This window comes from Emydura macquarii, unplaced genomic scaffold, assembly GCF_026122565.2.
Source record: "Emydura macquarii macquarii isolate MOO-44397 ecotype Brisbane River unplaced genomic scaffold, CSIRO-AGI_Emac_v2 contig_1897, whole genome shotgun sequence".
Classification (NCBI taxonomy): domain Eukaryota; kingdom Metazoa; phylum Chordata; order Testudines; family Chelidae; genus Emydura; species Emydura macquarii.
In genome coordinates this window covers 1,045,051-1,066,581 of record NW_027132034.1, presented here as the reverse complement: position 1 = coordinate 1,066,581, position 21,531 = coordinate 1,045,051, and the positions used below count along the sequence as shown (strand labels likewise).

Sequence of the window (21,531 nt, the reverse complement as noted above, 5' to 3'; positions counted from 1 at the left end):
TACAGATCATCTTTTTGACTTCTTAGTCATTGTCTATTCAAACGTATTCTTATTGATAATCTCTTATACTATTTTTTCCTGTCTCATTATTTTAAACCTCTTAACTGCTTTTGACAATATTTTGCCCTATGTAACTCTCATTCTTGTTTTGTCTGATTTATTTCTGTTCATGCCGGGCCAGGTTCTGTTAGCTTTTCAAACTATATTTTGAAGCCAAAAAGGTTTTTATATGAATTTATAGAAGTACATAAAACTACATTGAAATTACTATATAGGGATCAGAATCTGACTGTGGCCACAACCCCGTGGTGCCCATGGGTGCAGGAAGAATATGTACAATTGAAAATATTCTCTGTTGATATGGACAGTTTTGTTAATTTTGGTCCAAATCCTACAGCCCTTAATCAGGCAATACTCATATTGGAGTTCTGTTCAGCTAAGGACTGCAGAATTCCAGATGCTGAGAAGATTTGGGAACAAAACTCCATGGACTTAGTTAATGCAGATGCCTTTCAAAAGTGTTATTAAATTTCAAAAAACAAAATTGAATGCAAAAAATATTTTAAAAAAATCAAATCAGCTTCGTGGTGATTCCTTGGTGCACATTAAAATAATGAATATTTGCATTTGTGAATATGAATCAAGCAATGTTGCTCACTCTGATATTACCAAATTCAGCTTTGGGGAAAAATGTGAGAACAGTAAACAAGAAATTACACTGAACTCCAACAAATTTTTAGCTTAATTCAACCTCACTTTAGGTCTGTTTATATTTCGAATATGGAAGGGACTGAATGCTTGTTCACAATTAGGTTTTTAGAATTTCAGACATGCTGATGCAATGTATTTATGTTTCCACTAAAGACTGACATTTTTCCCCTCTACTTGAGGATGAACAATTTATCTAGGGGCCTGATCCTGCAGTTGTCATATAAAATACCCAGTGGTTGTTTACCTCATTTTAAGTTGGGTGGATAAAGTGCATGAAGGAACAAACTGTTTATTTTCTCCCAGTAAATAGTGGAAATCATGACTGAATGAGCTGCCTATCGGAAAGAGAGCTTGTCTAGGAAACAGAACTGAAGAAGAAGTCTGTGTAGCTCAAAAGCTTGTCTCTCTTACCAACAAAAAAAGTTGGTCCAATAAAATATTTTACCTCACTTGCCTTGTCTGTCTAGGAAACAGTCAATCATTTAAGGGCCTGACTCTGAAGTGCTGAGCTTCCTCAACTCAGTGGGCAGTCCAGGAGAATTGAGGGCACTTGCCATCTCTCAGGATTGGGCCCTTATTCCCCCATAATGACTAAGTATTGCAGGCCCTCCAGTGTGAAAAGATTTATCACTATTATAAAAATACATAGAAACTTTAAAGAATACTCTCTAAAATACTGAGTACTCTGGTTTTTTCTCTACTCAGCTTTTCAACTGCTTGGACACCTTGTTGTTCTGTTTTCACTGTTGTTAATAATACAATGGCTGGCTGAAAGATTTGTATACCACTGTATTATTATCATTATTTAATACTAGTATTAAAAGATGACCCATTCCTGTTTATTTTCTTTATAGAGAAATTTGAACTAGATTATCAAAACATGGCCTAACTTTGCCATTTGTGCCTTCAAAAGCCTCCTCAAATTTAGGTCTTTCCATTTGGAAATTGTCCAAACAGATCATGATTTACAGGATTTTAATAAATGTTCAAATTACTTGACAGTACTTTGGTGACTATTTCCCAGCCTTTGGATTTCTATAAGCTGTTCATAGCTAGTAATGCTTGGAGTATAAAAGTGGCATTTCAATTCAGTGTTTGTATTAGATACACATTTTCTTTTCTGACTGAGTGAAACTCACAGAACCAGGTTTCTGTCGGGAATACTAGCAAGTCTGAATTCAAGATTTGCTTTCTGACAAAATCCATCTCCAATTTCCTGTTTTGGGGCATGTTCTTGCCAGTAAATTCTCTTAGGATTTTTGCAGAGCATGAACACATTCTATTCGTCTGTGTTCACATTCTCTGTCTACAAATTAGAGTTAATGCTTGAAAATATTTTTGCAGTGTTTTCCCAGCTCTAGTCTTATCCTTAGAGTGCTGTCAATATATAATGCTGTGTGGAATGTACTGTCCAGTGTATCTCCAGAGGAAAGAAAAATCACTAAGCATGAATCAGAAGTTAAGATAATGTCTAGGCAAGTTTTAATGTTTTTAATTGAGTTGCCGAGGCAGCCAAATGTAACACTTATTAATATCCCCAATTTTCCCATTTGTTTTGTTTCATCAGTAATGCTTTTCTTCACATCATTCTTACTACTCTACTGAGACTCCTCCTACGTAATTAACTTCCAAAGTAATTCTTAAATGTAGCATTTGATTTACATCCAGTAATTATCAGATGACATGTTCTGCCTCTTAGCACTATCCTATACATGTGGCTCATCAAGCCGTTTCTATTTAGGCCTATGTCTAGAAAGAACAAATGGAGTTGTTCCTTTGTTAATGCTCCTATCTGGCAAGGGGCTGAATGTTCTCAAGGCCCATTGACTTCACTTGGAATTGAAGGTGCACAGCACCTCACTGGATCAAGCTCTAAATAAGTAAGTGTGATGGAGTATGCAAACACCACTCTGGACAACAAGAGGTTAAAACACTGCTCTGGGCTCAGCCAGTTCTGCTCCACCATACCTGCAAGACACGTACAGGCTGGAGGACCAGCTTACTTGTTGGTGGACCAGAGAAGAGAAAAGATTTTCAACCCTCAGCCCCTCAGGAAAGGCAGGAACTTCCCCACCAACCACTGCCTGATGGTCCCTCCCTGAGGTAAGGAAGGACCAGATCCTGAGACACACTGAGAGGGAGGTGTTCCGTGCTCTCTCTTACTCACTCAGTTTATTTGTGTCAACTCCCCCTTGCGTTATGTTTATGGATACTCTGAGGGAGAGAGACTTTGAAGTGACCTGGCCAGAGGGCCAAGTCAGAGGAAGAGACAGGCCACCGCTGAGGCGAAGCAATCAGTGGCAGCAGACCCCAGTGCTGCCACACCACACTCTACCATGAGGAGGTGCCAGCTGTGAGTCAGCCCCTTCACATTATGATATAAACTATCTGGCTGTTGTACATGGCAGTAGTTCAATTAAAATATATACAATTCTGTACTCTTGGAAAACCCTTGATGCAAAAGATGGCATCTTCTGTCATTCTAGTACTGATGAGAATCACCACATTTCTCTGGTCTATAGGATGCTGTTATGGGCATGATGCAGGAATTACTGGGTGAAATTCTATGGTCTGTTATGCAGGAGGTCAAATTAGATTATCATTATGGCTTCTTCTGGCTTTAAAATCTACGAATCTGCAACTGACCACACTGTAAATAGGGCTACTGAACATATATTATAAACTAATTCTTGAAAGCTGTATTATCAGTGCTTCTCTCATTCTATGCTCAGGTAATTAGCTTCATACAACTTGACCATTTTCACTGGAATGCAGCATCTCTATCATACCTAGATTCTGAATGGAATATTAACATCCTAGACTATTAGGAGTTGAAGGTCATGTAGTCTGTCATTCAAAAAGGTAATTTTGCATGGATTGAAATGACAAGTTCCTTGCACTTAGACTTTAATGCCTTGGTATTTTGACCATTTTAAAAAGCCTGTTTCTCTTCTAGTAATAAAACAACAAAAACGTGGAAATAATTAAACAAGAGTTATCAAATACTTTTTGGATAATGAAATGAAAATCCAGTACAACATCAATCACAATAGAAAAAGACTCAAACAAAATATTGTATGGAAGATAAATATAACTTCCACTTACTTTCTTTGTTTTGTCCATTGCCTTCAGTATGGAAACATTTAGGTCTTCTAAGGCAGACAGAACATTTTCATACTCTCCCAAGTGCTGGGAAAAATATTCTGGAAGAAGAAATCATGACTCCAATGTCTCTAGGATTTTAGTTATTAGACCCAGCTAGTAAAATGAATGTAACAAGCATCTGACCATGTTCTGCGTATAATGGAAATATATACTTCCTTAAACAACTTTCAATGTGGGATGAAACTGAAGAGCTGTTCCATAAAGATCTCTTTTACCCAGGAAAGTAATTGACAGAATTATATTTGTTTTTCTATTAGCAGCACTACGTGTTCATTTGAGAGAACTGGGATGGTAGAGTGGATAGGGCATGGGATTATGAATTGAGAGACCCTGAGGTCAATTGCTGCTTCTTCAATTACTTACAGAGTGAATTTGGACAGCTCAATATCTCTGCACCTTAGTTTTCCATTTCCAGTGTAAGAATATGATGTGTCCACATTTAAAAAGTTTTTTGAAATCTATGGGTGAAAATGCTATATATAAATGTTTATTATTTTATTTCAATTTTAGTTCATTATGATTGCAAGTTTAATATCTAACATTTTAAAAAATAATCAGAAATGGTGACTTTTAAAATTTTGAATAAAAGCAGTAAATGGAAAACAAAAAACATTCAGGAACCAGTTTTATAAAGTTTTTGGGAAAAAATAAAATGTCATGGAAATTTTTACAAAATAAATATTCATTTTGAGGAATGGACCCGACTTCAAAATTTATACTTCTTTTTACTAAACTAGTTTTGTCATTTATCAACAAACTCTTCTGTGCAGTCATTGGCAGAAGGTACATTTTCACAAAAGTACAAAATGGCTGGACATATCAGGTTAAACATATTGGACCTGAATCTGGTGCACTTGTACTCTTATAAATCAGGGGTAACTCCATTAAAATCATTATAGTGACACCAGCATGAGACTGCCTGTATCTCAAGACTTTACAGCTTTTGGAAAGAGAGACAACTCCTAAATTAGTTGTTCAGCTAATTAGTTCAGCTAATCAGCTTTTAGTCTTGGGCACCATGATCATTTTTAAGGTAACTGTGATCCATGTAGAAAGAGATTCATATGAACAAACAAGGAAACAATATGGCTGCAGAACATCCATATATAGATGGAGCTGCTTTTTAAATAGAGGCACATTGAAGTAGAAATAACAAATATCAAAACAGAAGGCATAACTCTATGTAAATAGGTTGAAGGAGAAAAGGAAAGTATGCACTTGTAGTGGAAATTTATTTTATCAATAACAGATTTACACTGGGGCTTATAGGAGATACGAAGAAAAATACAGCTGACAAAATATCAGCAGATTTTCAAAGCTGCTTATATATAAATGCAAAAAACTTGTAAATGGAAATAAATACAGATTAGAAGGAATACGTGCTTAAAGAAAATCGGGCTGTGGGTAGAACAAAAATGTGGATGATATACAACAGGAAAGATAATATAAAAAGATTAGGCTAATACACTGAATCTGTTAAAGAAGCATAACTGTAACCATAAATCTGTAAATAAAGATGTGGTACCAACTAGATATTAAATAACAAAAATCTAGGTGTGGTGAAAGGAATGGTACAGTACATGATCAAGATGGATTCAGGCTTGGGGGCAGGTTAGAGAATAAGCATAGACTGGATAATATTAAGTAGGATGAATAAGGATGGACACGTTTCTAAACTTTTCAGTATATTATACAGTTGACCTCAATTGACAAAGCGGTGCTAAGATTTTTCACCCTTGTTCACAAAGTTGTTTTTTTACAATTCTTTCTGATATGATACTCAGCTATATGACATTTGATGATTGCTATCCACTTTATAACAATATCTCTGAACATCAGTCAGAATACTTAGCTCCCAAGAATCCTGCTACAAAGAGAGAGTATTGTAAAATAGACGTTTTGAAGGGCTCAATTCTGACCTCACTCATACTGAAGTCAGTGGAGTTATACTCTTACATTGTCTCACTGATGTGAGAGAGGAGAAAGACTCAAAAAAGCAATAATTATGCTCCCACAAGGTTTGAGATTAGAAAAAAAATAGTGTGAATGTAAACCTAAGTATCTACCATCTTGGACGAACATTTAGGCAGGTGATTAAGAAACTAGGATATCTAGAAGAAGAATGAAAAAAGGTAAAAGTACAATGACAAATGTCAAAGATTTAGACAGAAGCCTCAAGAAGTATATGAAATAATAAGTAGCAACAGTATGATTATAGCTACACTGCAGCCAGAGGTTTGATGTCAATAAATGTAGACATAGCTGAGCTAGCTTTAAACTAGCTAGCTCAGGTATCAATAACAGTGAAGACATAGCAGCATGGATTTCAGTGTGCGCTAGATGCTCAGGTAAGTATCCAGGGTTCTAGGTGGGTTTATACAGCCGATGCTACCATAGCTTTGCTGCTATCAGTACCTGAGTTAGCTAGATTAAAAATAGCTCTGGTATGTCTATCCCCGCTACAATCCCACCTCCAATTGCAGTGTACACATATCCTGTGAAGCTGTTTAGTTAGATGAGAAGGAAACAAAAAGTTGAAGTTAGTGACAGAAACTGATACTGTTTAGAGCCCAAATTAAATTGTCTCATTATTCACAAAAATCAGTGGAATGTAGTGTGATTCAATATCCTGGAGATGAAGATGCATTTTATTTGGAGGGGAGGGAAATAAAATATGGAAAAACTGTAAAATCTCTAATGTGAGCATGTGATTATTTCAGATTTTCAGGGAAAAGGGTTCAGATGAATTTAGCTCCAGAATAATGAAGACCAAAAACAAGCAAGATCAGAAACACATTGGTGGAAATTTATAAAAGATTTCTGAGGCTGTTGGAAAGATCAAATGTCACGAGAGTAGCTAATGTAGCCTGTGTTTAATCAAAGTTGATAGGAAGAACAGGATACCTTTAAACCTTATATGCCAAATTCTGCCCCCATTCAGCACTTACAGACAATGGGGTTACACGGGAGTCTGCTTGTATGGGCCTGACTGCAGAATTGGGGCCTGAGTGCACAGTTTGCAGATGTAATAAGCAGATCACCAGCATTAAACTATAAATCAAAACAGGAAAGAAAGGACACAAAACCATTTTCCTCCCTTTTGTGATCAGCTTTAGAATAATGTTAGCCATATCCTAGGCTGCTGTAAATCACCATAGCTCCTTTGACTTTAGCTGAGGACCTGGCCTTGTGTTTGTCAGCCCCACACTCACTGCATTTCACCTTAAAGAGATCACTCATTCTCCCCACATTTGGTCAGTGTCACATTAGACCCATATGGAAACATGCTGACATTCAAATAATTGTGGGTATTGCACAGAGACCTCCTAAAAGGCTTCTGTGCTATCAATCCTGGAAAGATATAAATGCACAAATACCACTCTACCCATTACTCTCTGACTTCTTCCCCCCTTCCCCACTGAAATAGGCAATTTTTAAAAAAAGAATAACTGATTTTGTGGGTGGATTTGAAGAACTGCTGTGAACTGTGTACTATTTGCACTGCAAACAGTATTATTAATTCAGGGTACGTCTACGCTGCCAGGGCTGCGTTAGTCTCCATGGATCGATGCAGCAGGATCGATTGAGCGGGCTGTGGAGACCCGGACAATCGATCCCAGAAGTGCTCTCCGGCTGATGCAGTAAATCCACCCCCCGAAAAGAGTAACGCTTTGTCGACCGGAGAGCGTTTCCCATCAATGCAGCACAGTGGAGATGCCACAGTAAGAGAATGTTAATAAATCGACGGGAGATATGCAAGCTACAATACATAGCTTGTGGATCTCTTGTCAACAAAGCCGGCAGTGTAGACCAGGCCTCAGATGGTGTTAAACTAGCTCAAGAACAAAAAAAGTGGTTTTCAGGGAAGCATATATAATGGACAGCTTTTGTGGGGCAGAGAAACAGGCCATTGGACCATCTTCTGCAGCCAATGGGAGTTTGACTTGATTAAGATTGGCAGAATTTGTCTAGTTGGAGGAGAGTAACAAAGTCATTTGAATCGCTAATATTACCTAAGTATTTATACTTGGGGAAGTAAAGAAATAATTGGAATAAAAGTTGTCTAACAATAAACAAATAAAGGAGGCCTCTGTCTTTTCAGTACAGCAGAGAAAGACACTTTTGAATGATCAAATAATGAGACAAATGTTCATGAAGTATTTTTGCAGAATTCTCTAGCATATTCCAATTTAGTGTTAAAGGTCCTTTGATCCATCTCCATTTTTCCCAGGAGTTCAGACCATGGAGTTTATATACTTGTTCAAGGTTATCAAAGAAAAATGAGCTCAAGCCACATGATGTGTTCACTTGCAATAACAAGCCTGTTTCAGTATAGCTGTCTTTGAAAAGGTAACTTACCACATAGTTCTTCTGTGTCAAGGTTGCTGAAAAGATAAGAATATATAAATATAATTAAGCAGTGTTCTTTCGTTTTATTAGTAAGATTCAAAGACACTTATGGATAACATGAATATACAGAATTATAACAATTAATCTATACAAAATAGTTTTGGAAGGATAAAAACCTCCTGTTTCAAAAATTAAACCAATCTCTAACAATTAGGGACTGGGATGAGACCTTTCTGAAGCCCAGATAAATCCACGTGTCTACTTTTGGGTTCTTACACCTTTCTCTGAAGCATCTGGCATCGGCTGCTTTGGATACTGGACTAGATAGGACCACTTGCCAATAAGGCAATTACTATGTTCCTTTTTAGTACACTTTGTAGTATCTGCACCTAACTATAATTGTGACTGGCATTTTAATATCTAAAATACACTGTGGTGATTATAATTGTATTTGGTCCTGATGGAGTACCATTCTTCCATGGATCTTTACAAACAAGTATACCGCATAACATTCTTGTGAAGTACATAAGTATTATGCCCTGTGAAAGTGTATAGGAAAAAGTGCAGTACCCCTTTAAGGGACAAGTTGAAGCCTATAGCCTGGAGGCTAATCAAGGCAGCCCTGCCTCACCCTAGGGGCTGAGCCATATAAACAGGAACAGGAAGCAGAGCTGGCTCAGCTGAAGGAAGTAGAGAGGGGAATAGAAGCCAGGCAGGTTGCAATTGGTGGTGGTCGCTCTCTCAGGGTTTGCCTATGCAACAAAAAAAAAAGACCCGCAGCAGCGAGTCTCAGAACTCAGGTCAACTGACTCACACTCATATTGTGAGGAAAAAATAGCCGTGTAGGTGAGGCTTGGGCTGGAGCCTGCGCTCTGAGACCCAGCCTTTCGCTGGGTTTCAGAGTGCAGGCTCCAGCCTGAGCCCAAACGTTTATGCTGCTAAATTTAGCTCCACAGTACAAGTGCAAGTCAGTTGAGCCGGGCTCTGAGACTTGCTGCTGTGGGTTGTGTTTTTTGCAGTGTGCATACCCACAAGCAGCAGGAGACAAGCCTAACCTGACTTGACTTGTGAGTGATTAAAAAGGGGACATGGTATTTTTGTTGATGTGGCTTTTTGTCCCGGGGGGTTAAAGTGAATCTATTGGCGCTGTAGAGTAAGGCACTTGGAGGTCACACAGTGAGTCAAGGCTGAGCTGCCAGTAGAAGCCAGGAGTCCTAACACGCTGCTCTGTTTATGAGTTAGAACTTCCTTCCATTTGTTACATAGGCTGAGATTGTCTCCTATGTGGGAAAAATCAACAGTGGGTCAGGAAGTTCACTCTCTGTATTGTTTCATCGGGGGATGGGGTCCTGCTTTGCAGAGAAGCAGGGGGTCAGCCCTGAAGATTCTTCTGTGTCCCTGCTGCAGCATTGGCCCCCAGCTACACTTCCTGGCCATTCCCTGCTGCCCCCTGAGGAAGGAGAAGTTCCATGTCATGGATTCAGTCAGCATTAACTTCTTCAAAGAATGCCACCCTGGACCAGTGGGCAGTGGTGATGAGGGAAGGATGTGTGTTCCTCCGTGGTCCTGGGTCCTTCCCTTTCTTTTCTGCCTCCAGCCCCAGCATTCCCTCCCCTTCTCCAAGGAGGGACTATCACAGGGGCTGCGGGCAGAGAAGGGATGATGCTATGAAGGTTGCACTCATTCTTCATTCATCCCCTGGCCAGGGATCTGAGCAATATTCAGACACACTGGCCAGCTCTTATAGTTGTAACTAATACACAGCACTTGTTCAGGCTTGGCTTTAAAGTTAAGTGTTTTACAAGAGGAAATGAAGAATTAATCTCTCATCTGCTAGTAGTTGCTCCTCTACTGGTAACCTCTCTGTGGAAGAAGAAAAATGCCCAACTGTAAAGGAACGGTTAAAAAAAATATGGGAAGTTGTGGTTATGGAAAAATTAACACATCAGTTACATACCCGACAAAATGGATGGATACTTCGATATTTGGTTACCTTTTATTCAATGTTCAGACAAAGTACATCCATCTGCAAAAAAACCCCAGAACACTTGTGCAATTTTTTTTTAATATTAACATTTAATAGACATGCCTGATCTGCTAAATGTGTATATAGACACTTCACTCAATTTAATAAAATCACTAGAAATGACGCATTATAGTTGTAATGATGCTCACTCTGTAATGATGCTCACTCACTGTAATATGGTAACATTCTGTTAAATAGAAAGATTGATGACTATATTTCTGTCTCTTTAAACAAAAGCTAACGTGTATGATTGGTTTGTTTTTGCTATTTACATGGCAAGGATTTGTAAACATGCTAAAGTTTCCTAAATAAATAAACAGTTTTAAAAAATTAGTTGCTTTAAGAAAACATCCATCTGAAGGCTTTTCTTTCTGTTTTGGTATTAGAAATTGGTTTGAGTTACTTTACTGAACCATTTGATAGATAGATGTATTGTCATCCAGCTATGTTTTTCCTGCCCCTGAAATCTTTTCTTTGATCTCTTTGCCTGGAAGCGACAGATAGTCCAGATGGGACTATCTCTGTCTTTCACTTGCTTCTGATATATTAGCATTTTTGTTCCATTGCAGAATCTTTACAGTGAAGTAAATGGAGCTCTTACAAGACCATGTTTCTGCTATGTATTTCTGCAGTAATGCAGTAGGGACTGTGAAATCCAGTGTTGTTTTAATAGTCAGTGGAGGTTATAATTAAAATATTGTACTCTACATTACACACATCATGCCGGATTGCTGACCTTATCGGACACTTGCTTACAGTTTGTGGATTTTTTCCTAAATTAATATATTTTAAAATGTTTTTCTATTGAAGGAAGCTTGCGTCTCATTGCCACAATTACAAGCTGTTGGGTATGCAACTGAAACCTTTACAAAATGAGCAAAAATTACAGAGAGAGGGACAGAGCTATTAGAAGTGATTTTCTAGGTCTTCGGGGTGTAAATTCACTGAAATACCAGGAATGAAATTAGCTTGCAAAACCAAAGACTCAAAAGTAATTTAAGATCTAACATTAAGCATCCAGAAACTTATTTCTCATGGCAAAAAATAAAACCTGAAACATACTGCATTGTAGGGCAGGAGAAACACTTTCCTTTTTTTCTACCCACTATATTTCTGTTGTGCTCTGTTCCTTCATTCCTTTCCCTTTTCCTTCTCTTTTCAGCCTAGTACGCTCTCAGTCTACTGCCTTATCAATAATAAATATTAGAACATTATCTGGTCAACAAAGTGGTACTCAATCCTCATGTTTATTGTATTAATGTCGGTTATTTTTTACTTATGTTGGTTACCGTTTCAGTACATTGAATGAAATTTAATTTGTCTACAGTTCTCTGTTGTTACTGCTCCTCTAACTTAACAGTTTTTTAAAAATAAAGGTTAAAGAATGCAACGCAAAAAAACCCTCTAAGAACAAAAATGAAGCTCAGAAGAATGTTCAGAAACACAGTTTCCAGTGAAAAGGTATGTTTTGCATACATGGGATTTCACACAAGTTAAAGGTACAGTACAAAATCAATCTATTTTGTTTCCTAAGGCTGATCATGGAGTAAGTCTCATTTGCATCTCCTCAAATGGTGAGATTTCCTGAAGTAGGGCTGAAATGCTATATTATTTTTAATGTCCAGATCATCTGCCCTGCAGGCATTTGCTGTTTATAACAACTATTATTATTTATTTTTATTCTGTAGCAGCTAGAGACTACAACTGAGATCAGGACCTCATAGTGCTAGGCACTGTACAAACTCTGAACAAGACATAATATGCTGGGTATAAGTGACTGAATTAACCATCTCTCCAGATGGAACAACCTTTTAATAACTCATAATTGAAGAGAACATTATTTAAGTAACTTAAAATTTCCTTATTTACATGCATCCCTGCTTTGCACTTCACATCCAGGTTTTTCTCTGCTTAGGTAGTCCTCCTGACTGTGATACTGAATATAATGGACTTTAAGGCCAGAAGGGATTAGGATGATCTGTTCTGACCTCAAACATAGCGTTGCCACCTGTCCATGTTTTCCCAGGATCATCCTTTTTGTGGTTGTTCCGTAAGAGTGCTCAGTACATGCGACTAGCTGTCCAGTTTTATGGGCTCCAGATCATCCCGGGTGTCCTGGTTTTTTGTACTTCAGTGGTGGCAACCTTACTCCTACATCAAAGAGCCTCACCTAGTTATTTCTGCATCAAGGCCAGAACTTCTGTTTGAGCCACACTATAAATTATGGAAGAAGATGTACCAATTCCAAAAACCCTCCTTTCATGCTGACCGCCTGGTCCTTGCTGACTTTCTTCAGCGGAGACCTGCCCTCTTTCAGGAACTTTTTCTGACCCTGCCTTCTGAACATGGCAGAGGTGTATCATTGCTAAAGCAGCCATTTTGTAATTGGCTGCAGCAACATTCTCTCTTCCATGTGGTAAGTTCTTAACTCCTGTTATGTTTCCCTTTTCCTATTCTTGAGGAGATGGTACATTCTCACCTCCATGCTACAGCCAATGCAAAATCCCGTATCTCTGCATCAGTGCAGTCATTTCAGGTTAACCTGCAAAATCACTCTTTCCCATCTCAGTGATGAACACTAGCTGCATTATCAGTGGAACTACTTTAGCAGCAGATGGTTAGCTGCTTTGCCAACTTTTCCTCACTCCCTCACTTCTACCTGTGCTAGTCATCAGTGACTTTCACATACTAGCTCCATGTTGTGAGGGCAGTCCTCCATATTATACAAGGGCAAACAGATGGCAATTTCCAGCATGCACATGTCACACAATACAGGGAGAGGAGCATAAAATGGGACATAACTCACCAGGTGTGCAGCGGTGCACACCCTAAGCATGGCCTTTTTAGGTGTTAGTGAATGGGGTGTCTCTACACCAGCTTTACTTTTGAAATTACAACAACCTTCTGGCTGCTCTTGTTCACACCAGCCAATTTACACCAATTTTGTCCAGCTGAAAAATAAGTGCTGTGTAGATTTTTTTTTCTTATTCCTCCTCTTTTGGCTCAGTCATGCCCATTTCACAAAGCCAGCCACTGTGTCTGCAATTACATCTACTTTGCACAACAAATTGTGTAGATTGAATGCAGGACACTAGTAGTAAGGTTTAATGGTGAGAATAGTTTATATGGAAATACGTACCTTATATAAAATTTCAAATTTTCTATTTTAAATGCGTTTCATCTTGATAAGATTAAACTAGCTGTTCTCTGTCAAGATGTAGATTTCAGAAGGTAAGCTATTTAACCTATAGCCCAATTCCAAAATAGCAAGGCTACAGTAATTGCCTTGTTTCCAAGAAGAATAAGAAACTGGAGATGATGACACTGATCATAAGTTTGAGCTCTATTTTTGATTTTGTTGATGGATGGATGTTGAATGACACTGTTGTTAGGTTCCCTCCCCCCCATTACCTATTTTTGTAGGATTTTTATACTGAACTGTCCGTAAACTGTCACTCAATGTCATCTTAACACCTTTCATGCAGATAAGACCATGCCAGCTTTCTCAAAAGGGTGTAATGTATCTGGATTTTTGAGATTTTGGAGAAGGGTCACAGACTCAACGTCTGCAATGTGCAGAACACAGAATATTTTAAAAATTGCTTATTTAAATAGGGCTTTTCCAGATGAACACTTGCTAAGGGTGCTTTAATGCACACCTAATTGGATCAAGCTTCACAGCTCCAAGGTAGGCCTCACAGCTGATTTGTGTGAAGACCTTGGAGGAAGGCACTGCAAGGCAAAATAAGCAAAGTTTGGATAAGACTCAAGGGTAAGGCTGAGAAGCCTCACCTTGCGGGTCAACAAGCAACCTGAGGAAAGACTGACCTTCCAAAATCTTCAAAAGCCAGCCATCTTGGGAAAAGGAAGTGACGACATCAATAAGCAGCCCACTCCAGGCTTTGACCAATCTCTCCTTGTATCCCAGAAGGCCCACTAATGAGAAGCACTGAATTAGCAGAACATCACTGTCTGCTCCCTTGCCTACACTTCTAGCTCCTACTCTGAGAGAGTCCAGAAGACAGTGTGAGCTGGAAATTTGCAATGCCCTCCACCCGCCGTTGTCTTAAGTATCTTGTTTTTCCTTTTTCTGTGTTTGTTTATTAACTGGGAGATGCCCCAGCCTTTTCAGTTTTGGAGGGTGTCAGTGGAAGCACAGCTGTGTGCCTGAATGTGTAAGCACCCATAAAGTCCTCACTGGGAACGTGCCTGAAAGAAAAGTTCTCCAGGTTTAAATATTTTCTAATAAAATTATTCATTAGAGTGTGAGCTGTATTTAAAGTCCTGAGAGACTTGAAATTGTCATCTCTAATTTCTGGTAAATAAGAGTTGTTAAATTTCTGTTTAGCATATGCTTGTTAAAGTCTGTGTTTAATATCTGTGTGGGAGGAGGAACCGGTTAGCCACCACAGAGGAATTGATATCCAAGAAGAAACTTTATATTTGGTTCTGAGGTTGAGATATTAGATAATAATTTTGTTTCAGTTTTAAAATACTTAACCATTCAAATGATAGATTTTGACTGACTTTGGTGACATTCTTTATTAGGTATTTATAACCAGATAGATAGCCAGCTTCTTAGACTCCTTCTTGGGCTGTATAAGGATTGATCACTTTCAGTACTAATCTGATGATTTAACTTTATTCCAATACTGAGACTAATTTGTTGATTTGATGTTGTACTTTATTCTTACTGTAGTTAGTTAATACTATTAATAGTAGTTTAGCTGTGGTGGTATGTGTTTTTGATTTGATTTTAGTTTAAGGATTTTATACATTTATAAAACTAATATTGAGTCACATTTTCTTTCAAAAAGAAATGTGGGTCCAGAACTTTTGGGGACCTGGTGTAGAATCCAGCTGATCGACTTAAAAGCCTGACCAGTTCTATTAGGAAGCTGGTCAGTCTTTTATTCTCAACTTTGACAACTTTACCTCCATCTTTAAACAGGTACTTCCATATGGTACAACAGGCTGAAGCCCTTATTGTTCTCTTTGTGTTACTTGAGCCACTTACCCAAGAGAATTTTGGAAGGATGCTCATCAGAAAAGAGCCACTCCTAATCTTTAAGTGCCAATATATAGAAAAATATAAACTAAGATATAGCTGAAATAATTCAGAACAATTAAGGGTACACACTGTAGAAAATGTTGTGGTGTTGCTGAATGATTCCTATCTTTTCTTTCAACCTATGCTGCTTCACATCCTCTCTCCTAATTTCTTTCCATGGAGAAAAAAGCAAATCAAGTCTTGCATCTTAACACTTCAAAGCCTCTCACATCCCATCTGCCAGCCAGGCTTCCTCACCTCTTTCAAATTCCTCCTTAAAATTCACTTCTTTCATACTGATCTACGTTTCCTTCTATCTATGGTACTTATAGAGTGCCCATCACCATAGAATCTGAGTGCCTTACAGTTGTTGAGTGTTTTTAGCCTCACAACAACCCTGTGAGTTTGGGAAGTACTATGATTCCCATTTTACAGAAGGGGAACTGAGACACAAACAGACTAAGTGATTCACCCAAGGTCATGCAGGAAGTCTGTGGCAGACAGAATCAAACCTAGGGATCATACTAGTGCCCAAATCACTGTACCATCCTTCCTTGTCTATTGTACCTACCCATTGAGGTCCCATTGTCCTTTGTGTCCAGACTGAACTAAACAGTAGGCTCTTCAGGGCAGAGACCCTGTATGTCCGTCATTGTTAGATACTATGAAAATGACTATATATCTTCAATCAGCAATAGGCATAAATAAACCTCCCAAATTTTGTTCTTCACAAAAAGGCCTAGCTAGCTGCAGAATCCTGTGTAAGTAATTGGGGGCTTAGAGGAGGAAAATGTTCAGCACAGGGCTGTATGTGCAACATAACTCAGGTTTGCAGTGCACAACTTTTCAACAGTCCCATTGGTATATTTGCCAAGGAATGCATAGTATAGACTATAATCTGGTAATGCTGAACATATGTTATTTACAATATTTTCCAGATGACTGACATTCTGATTCCAACACTATAATCATTCTGATAGATGATGAGTATACTAGGCACAGTGTATAGTGGAGCACATACATTTCACATCAGCACAATTGTTTTCAGAATCTCTGCTGCCTATTAAATACAATATTTTTCATCTGCCTGAGGTTTTTCTCTTAAAACTCTCTGTGCCTAATGTCATGAAGTTATTTTTAAGGACTATTTTAGGTATTCTTTTTTAATACTTTTCCCCATGCACATCACATAGTTGAACATACTTAATATCCAATAAAAGACCAGTCTACAGAGGGCCAGATTCAGTGAGGCTAAGTGCTTTGATGGTGAAATCTCCAGGAGTCCAAGAATGTGGCAGTGCAAAGTAACTGTAACCTGTTCCTGGTTCCTTCTCTATAAGGGATCATCAGAACATCAACTGTGGATAAGAGCTTCCCCCAAAGAGGGTCTGGCTAATGAAGCCAGATTCCACTGATTCAGTGCCACTCTAGGGTATCCATGACCTAAGTTCATACAGGGCCTTGTTGGGACTAAAGCTACATCCACCCCAGCAGATAATGAGCACAGGGCAGTTGCACTCAGGATTTCCAAGGGGTGAAGTGAGCTTTGCTGGCACAGGGAAATATAATTTACATTTGCTCATTATAGGAAGCAGTTATGCATAGGGTAGACATGATGTAAAGAATGTTACATAAACAGACTTTATTGCAAGCTCTGAACAGTATTTCAAAGATTCAAAAAAGTCAGCATCATTTAGACATTTTGCTACCAATGACTGTAGTCTCATAATAAGAGTTTAGAAATTCATTGCTTAGTTATTAAAATCTCTTTGTGTTCTGCAGTCATTCTGCTGTAGGGGATTATTGTTTAATTCTGGTAGTTGGAGTTATCTGTTTGTTCCTAATATTCATGGTTCTGTGCTCATTGTGGTAATGGCGGGAGCTGTGAGGCTACTATCCCTTACTGTTATACAGAAGTATCCTTAGAATAATTAGTTATCACTCTGTGGGATGTGGTTACAACAGAGAATGAAACTGTTCTGAATAATGAATTGAGACAATATAATATACAACTCTCAGACAACCAAATACACCTATAAATATACAATACAAACTGCTCCCTTGCACCAGAGGATGATTCACAAGAATGCAATGACTATGCAGCTGGCTATGCTAAATCAGTGCTTCATTAGTCTAGTCATCAAAGCTCCAAATATATCTGTGCTGCTAATAAGAGCCTTAAGAAACCTATAAAAAGTTGCTGCACATATGAAAAAAGTCAAGTCCTCAACAATGACTACAGAGCCAAAACTTGTGTTGGTATAGTCTGACCCATGGCATCACATAGAGAGGGAGACAAGGACCATCTAGATCTTTTCTGAAACTAGAGCTGAGTGGAATTTGAATTTTTATCTCAGGGTAAATTCTAACAGTTGTCCCCCAAATAGGGACAAAAAGTTCAAATTTCACAATTTTTGTTTTACAGAAACTCTAGACATTTTTGAGCTGGAAGCATCAATGTTTTGTTTTAACATTTTTTATTGAAATGAAACATTTCAATGTTCTTGAAATTAAAATGTTTTGTTTTGGTTTATTGACCTGACTGGAAATGCTTCAGTTTGACTCAGTTCAGTGTTAAACTGCACTGTCCCATTGTGGCGTAGTGTCTCATGCAGTTTGGGAGCCTGATGCCACATTCTTCCTTATGGGGCATGCTTCCTGGTAGGACTACATCTTCCCTGATGTTGCTAGAGGAGGGTGAGTCTCATGATATACCTTGCAGCTTAATTGGAGGGAAAGTCACAATGCATTATGGAAGATGTAGTCTTCCAGGGATCCTGGACCAAAGGAAAGAATAGGGCCCTGAACTACAACTACAATTAGCACAAGGCAATGTGCTAATAGGAAATTATAGTTTAGTGTTTTGTTGAATTGATTCAAAACATTTGGCTCAGTTCAACAAAATGAAACATTCCAGTTGGGTCATATTGCCTCAAAGCAAAATATTTCATTTTAGATTTTCCTCTTCAAAATTTCAGTCTTGTGGAAATTGCATTTTCCTTTGGAAAATTATTTCAATGGAAAATTTCTAACCAGCTCTATTTGCACCTTATGCTGTGGTGCTGTGTCATCAACGGAGCTGTGTAATACATTCTCTATGTGCATTGACATCTCATATTTCCACATCATAGTGTAAATAGTTTTTACTAGCCTTGGTGGTTAATGAAATATTGGACCTTAAAATCAGATGATTCTGATTATCATCTTGCCTTTTCCTCCACACTTAGTATTAGAGCTAAAATCAATGCTCTATATCATCTGAACACTTGCATATCCTATTCACAAACAATATAAAACATTAATCTCTGGTTCTGGGAATTGATGATAATATTGCTGCAAAATTCATGCTTGCACTGACGTTTAAGCAAAATGACCTGATTTTCAAATGTGGCGTCACCTAATTCATTTGATTTTTTCCAGTTTATTTGTTGTTGAATGTTAACTATTTACATACGACTTTAAGGAAAAGTTAATATTTGTCGATCAACTGCACTTCATCACATTGGGTAGGCTGTTTATGTCCCATGCTGCCGCTTTCATAAAGCCTGTTTTATTTCCATATTGTATTTGGGAGGAAAAAAGATGATGTTCAATATTTTTTCTCTTTAACTTTATTGGGCAGTTGTGAGTCTTTTTGCATATGGAATCAGAATGTCAGCAGCAGCATGGAACTCAGATAGACTCTCTGATTTTGATGGAAAACCAGTTAAGGGATAAATATTGACCATTCTTAAAGTTTTGTTGAACTATTGAAGTTTTATAGTTTTACATTCAGTAAGCCTCATAACTGGCACTAACTTGCACATTTTTTGTGGTCTTGGGAGAGGCACTATTGTCTTGTGTTATTTGTGTGCCATTGTGTTGATTAAGTGTAGTACTCTAAACTCCAGGCTAATGCAGATTGATTGGACCACAGAATCAGAAATTAGATCATGATGCATTGCTACCTGTCCAGTGTTCGGGGCCTGAAGTATCCTCTTAGTCCTAGATGGTGGTCAGTATGGAGCAAGTTTTGGGCACATGAGAAAGGCAGTGCCCAGCTTGCCAGGTCTTTCTTGTGATCACAAAGAGGAATTAGATCACCAGGAATGCTAATCTAGTACCTTTTGTGAGCATTAAAAGTGGGACAGATTCTCTGCTGTGTCCAAGATCTGCTTAGTGCCACAAAGTGGGAGTGGCAGGAAGCTGGTCATGGCTCCTTGATTCTCTGCTCAACTCCACTCTAACCCTCACATAGAGTAGCCTAGGCATAAGTTACAATAGCCCCAACTGGCAAGGTCCCCAGTGTGAGGGTAGCTGGACAGCAGTGTACTGTGTCCATGTGCCTGCCATGACACATCGCCAGCCACCTCTTCTATGCCATGTCTGCAGGAACTAGGGGAGTAGCTTTGATGCTGACTATGCCAATTCTGTACCCACTAGGGATTTGCATGCAGTTTCTGTTCCTTTTGCACAGCAGAGTGGAGCAGAAAATGTGGCCCAGTATCTCTTAAAATAAATCTTCAAAAAAGTATTACCCACTGGCCCATTTCAGTCCGCTGTGGGTGATGCTGTTATCACACTATGTCTTCCTATCAATGATGAACACAGACTCCCGTTTACAGTCTCATGGTGCTTCTTATTTTGTAACCCTGACAGATATTCTTGTCATCTTCTGACAACTTTTCCCACAGGATGCCATTATAAAAACAATTACTGTGCAAGTGTAAAAGGCAGTAGGGGGAATATTTGTAATGAGCGCCAGAAATTATTCACTGTAACCAAGAATTATTTCAGAGACTGCCACTGGATGGAAGCATGCACTCCTTGTCATTTACATTAAAATTAAGACTTGGTTTGAGGGCTCAGAACTAGTGACAGCCTGAAAATATGCACATAGAGGTTGTCCAAGAAAATGTATTACAATCTGGCCTAATGAATCAATGGTCAGAGAGCTACTATTAACGGCAAAAAGGCATGCTTTCGGAACAGTGTGTTTTGGAACTTTGAAGACAAAGAAGGGCTTGGATGGCCCATAGTGGGTTGAGTTTTTTAAAATTCTGACAAAATGAAATTAACATTTGAGGAACTGCTGAAGCTGTGATTCTACTGAGCGACTGCAAAAGAAGCCTTGTATCTTGGTGCAGTTCAGGCAACAGTGCCCATGAGGGGATCTGAAAGGGTGATCTGTATGCCACGGTAGTGAAAAAAATGCAGCACACTAAACTTCAGGGTAACATGATTGACTGGATGGCCAACTCATAGGGCTAGATTGTGACACATTGTTACCTGCCCCGTGTTAGGGGAAGTGGTTGTTTGTGTTGCTCATAGACCAGGCTGTTGGGCTGTGACCTGATGTCCTCATTGCTACAGGGAGCAGTAACCTGTACTGGGTCTATTTCTGTTGCAGTATAGTGCTGTGAGATACCAGTACAGCTATACTACCAGGTGCGTTGTGGAGACAGAGCTGAATGTCTGCCCTCTTTTCATACCCTACCCCCTTCACCTCCTCCTGCCCACCTGCATGCGGAGGGGACATAGCCATTCTGAAGAACCTTTTTTCCCTCCTGTAGCCTTCTACAGGTCACCTTGCACCCCCAAACTCCCATGTGCAGCAGCACTAGCTGGACCGAGATTGGGCCCATAACGTACCCCAGATATTTAAATTCTTCTCACATGTTCAGTGTTACATTTTTAAATGGATCCCAACTCATTGATATTTGTGCAGAGTATTCTCTCTTCTTCTCTGACTACAACTATTCAGGCAGTAGCACAGATAATAAGCAAAGCATTTCTGAGTCATACGACATAATCTACTGTGAAGATATGATAGGGTATAAAATAATTTTACTTTAATATAATTATCTTGAATTAAGTTAGTAGAGAGAGTTATAAAAAACACAGTGCAATGTGCTTGGCAACAATGCAGCGAAATGCTTAAGTGCTGAAAGTGCTTTCCTGAATAGGGATATTTCAAGCATGTGCATTAAGTTAAGTATGTACTTGTGTGTTTAGGGGAATTGAGGCTTCAGTGACATTTTCTGAAAGTATTACAACCCAATGAACTTAGGAAGGAAAAGTGGATTTACTAAGCAGGTGAGAGCTTATTAAAATACTAAGATACAAAGATGCTAATAGGGATAATGGACTCATTGTTCCAGTGCTTAGGTACACATGATCGCAATTAAAAAATGTCACCTTTCTTCCTTATTTAAAGTAAATTTTGTAATTGTGGGAGGAGGTGGTTCAC

At 38.7% G+C, this 21,531-nt stretch overlaps 1 protein-coding gene across 1 annotated transcript in view; it reads right to left on the bottom strand.

Annotated features, from left to right (window-relative positions):
• Window positions 1-3,816: 3,816 nt before the first annotated feature.
• The window catches only part of LOC137159779 (N-terminal EF-hand calcium-binding protein 1-like), a gene marked incomplete at its 3' end in the record, with an annotated part of 79,361 nt that continues 61,646 nt past the window's right edge, over window positions 3,817-21,531 (bottom strand). Inside the window, exons 4-5 of the mRNA XM_067558250.1 lie at window positions 8,236-8,261; window positions 3,817-3,914 (exon numbers count right to left, since the gene is read on the bottom strand). Of these exons, the coding sequence (XP_067414351.1) occupies window positions 3,817-3,914; window positions 8,236-8,261 (124 nt within the window). The remainder of the gene's footprint in view (window positions 3,915-8,235; window positions 8,262-21,531) is intronic.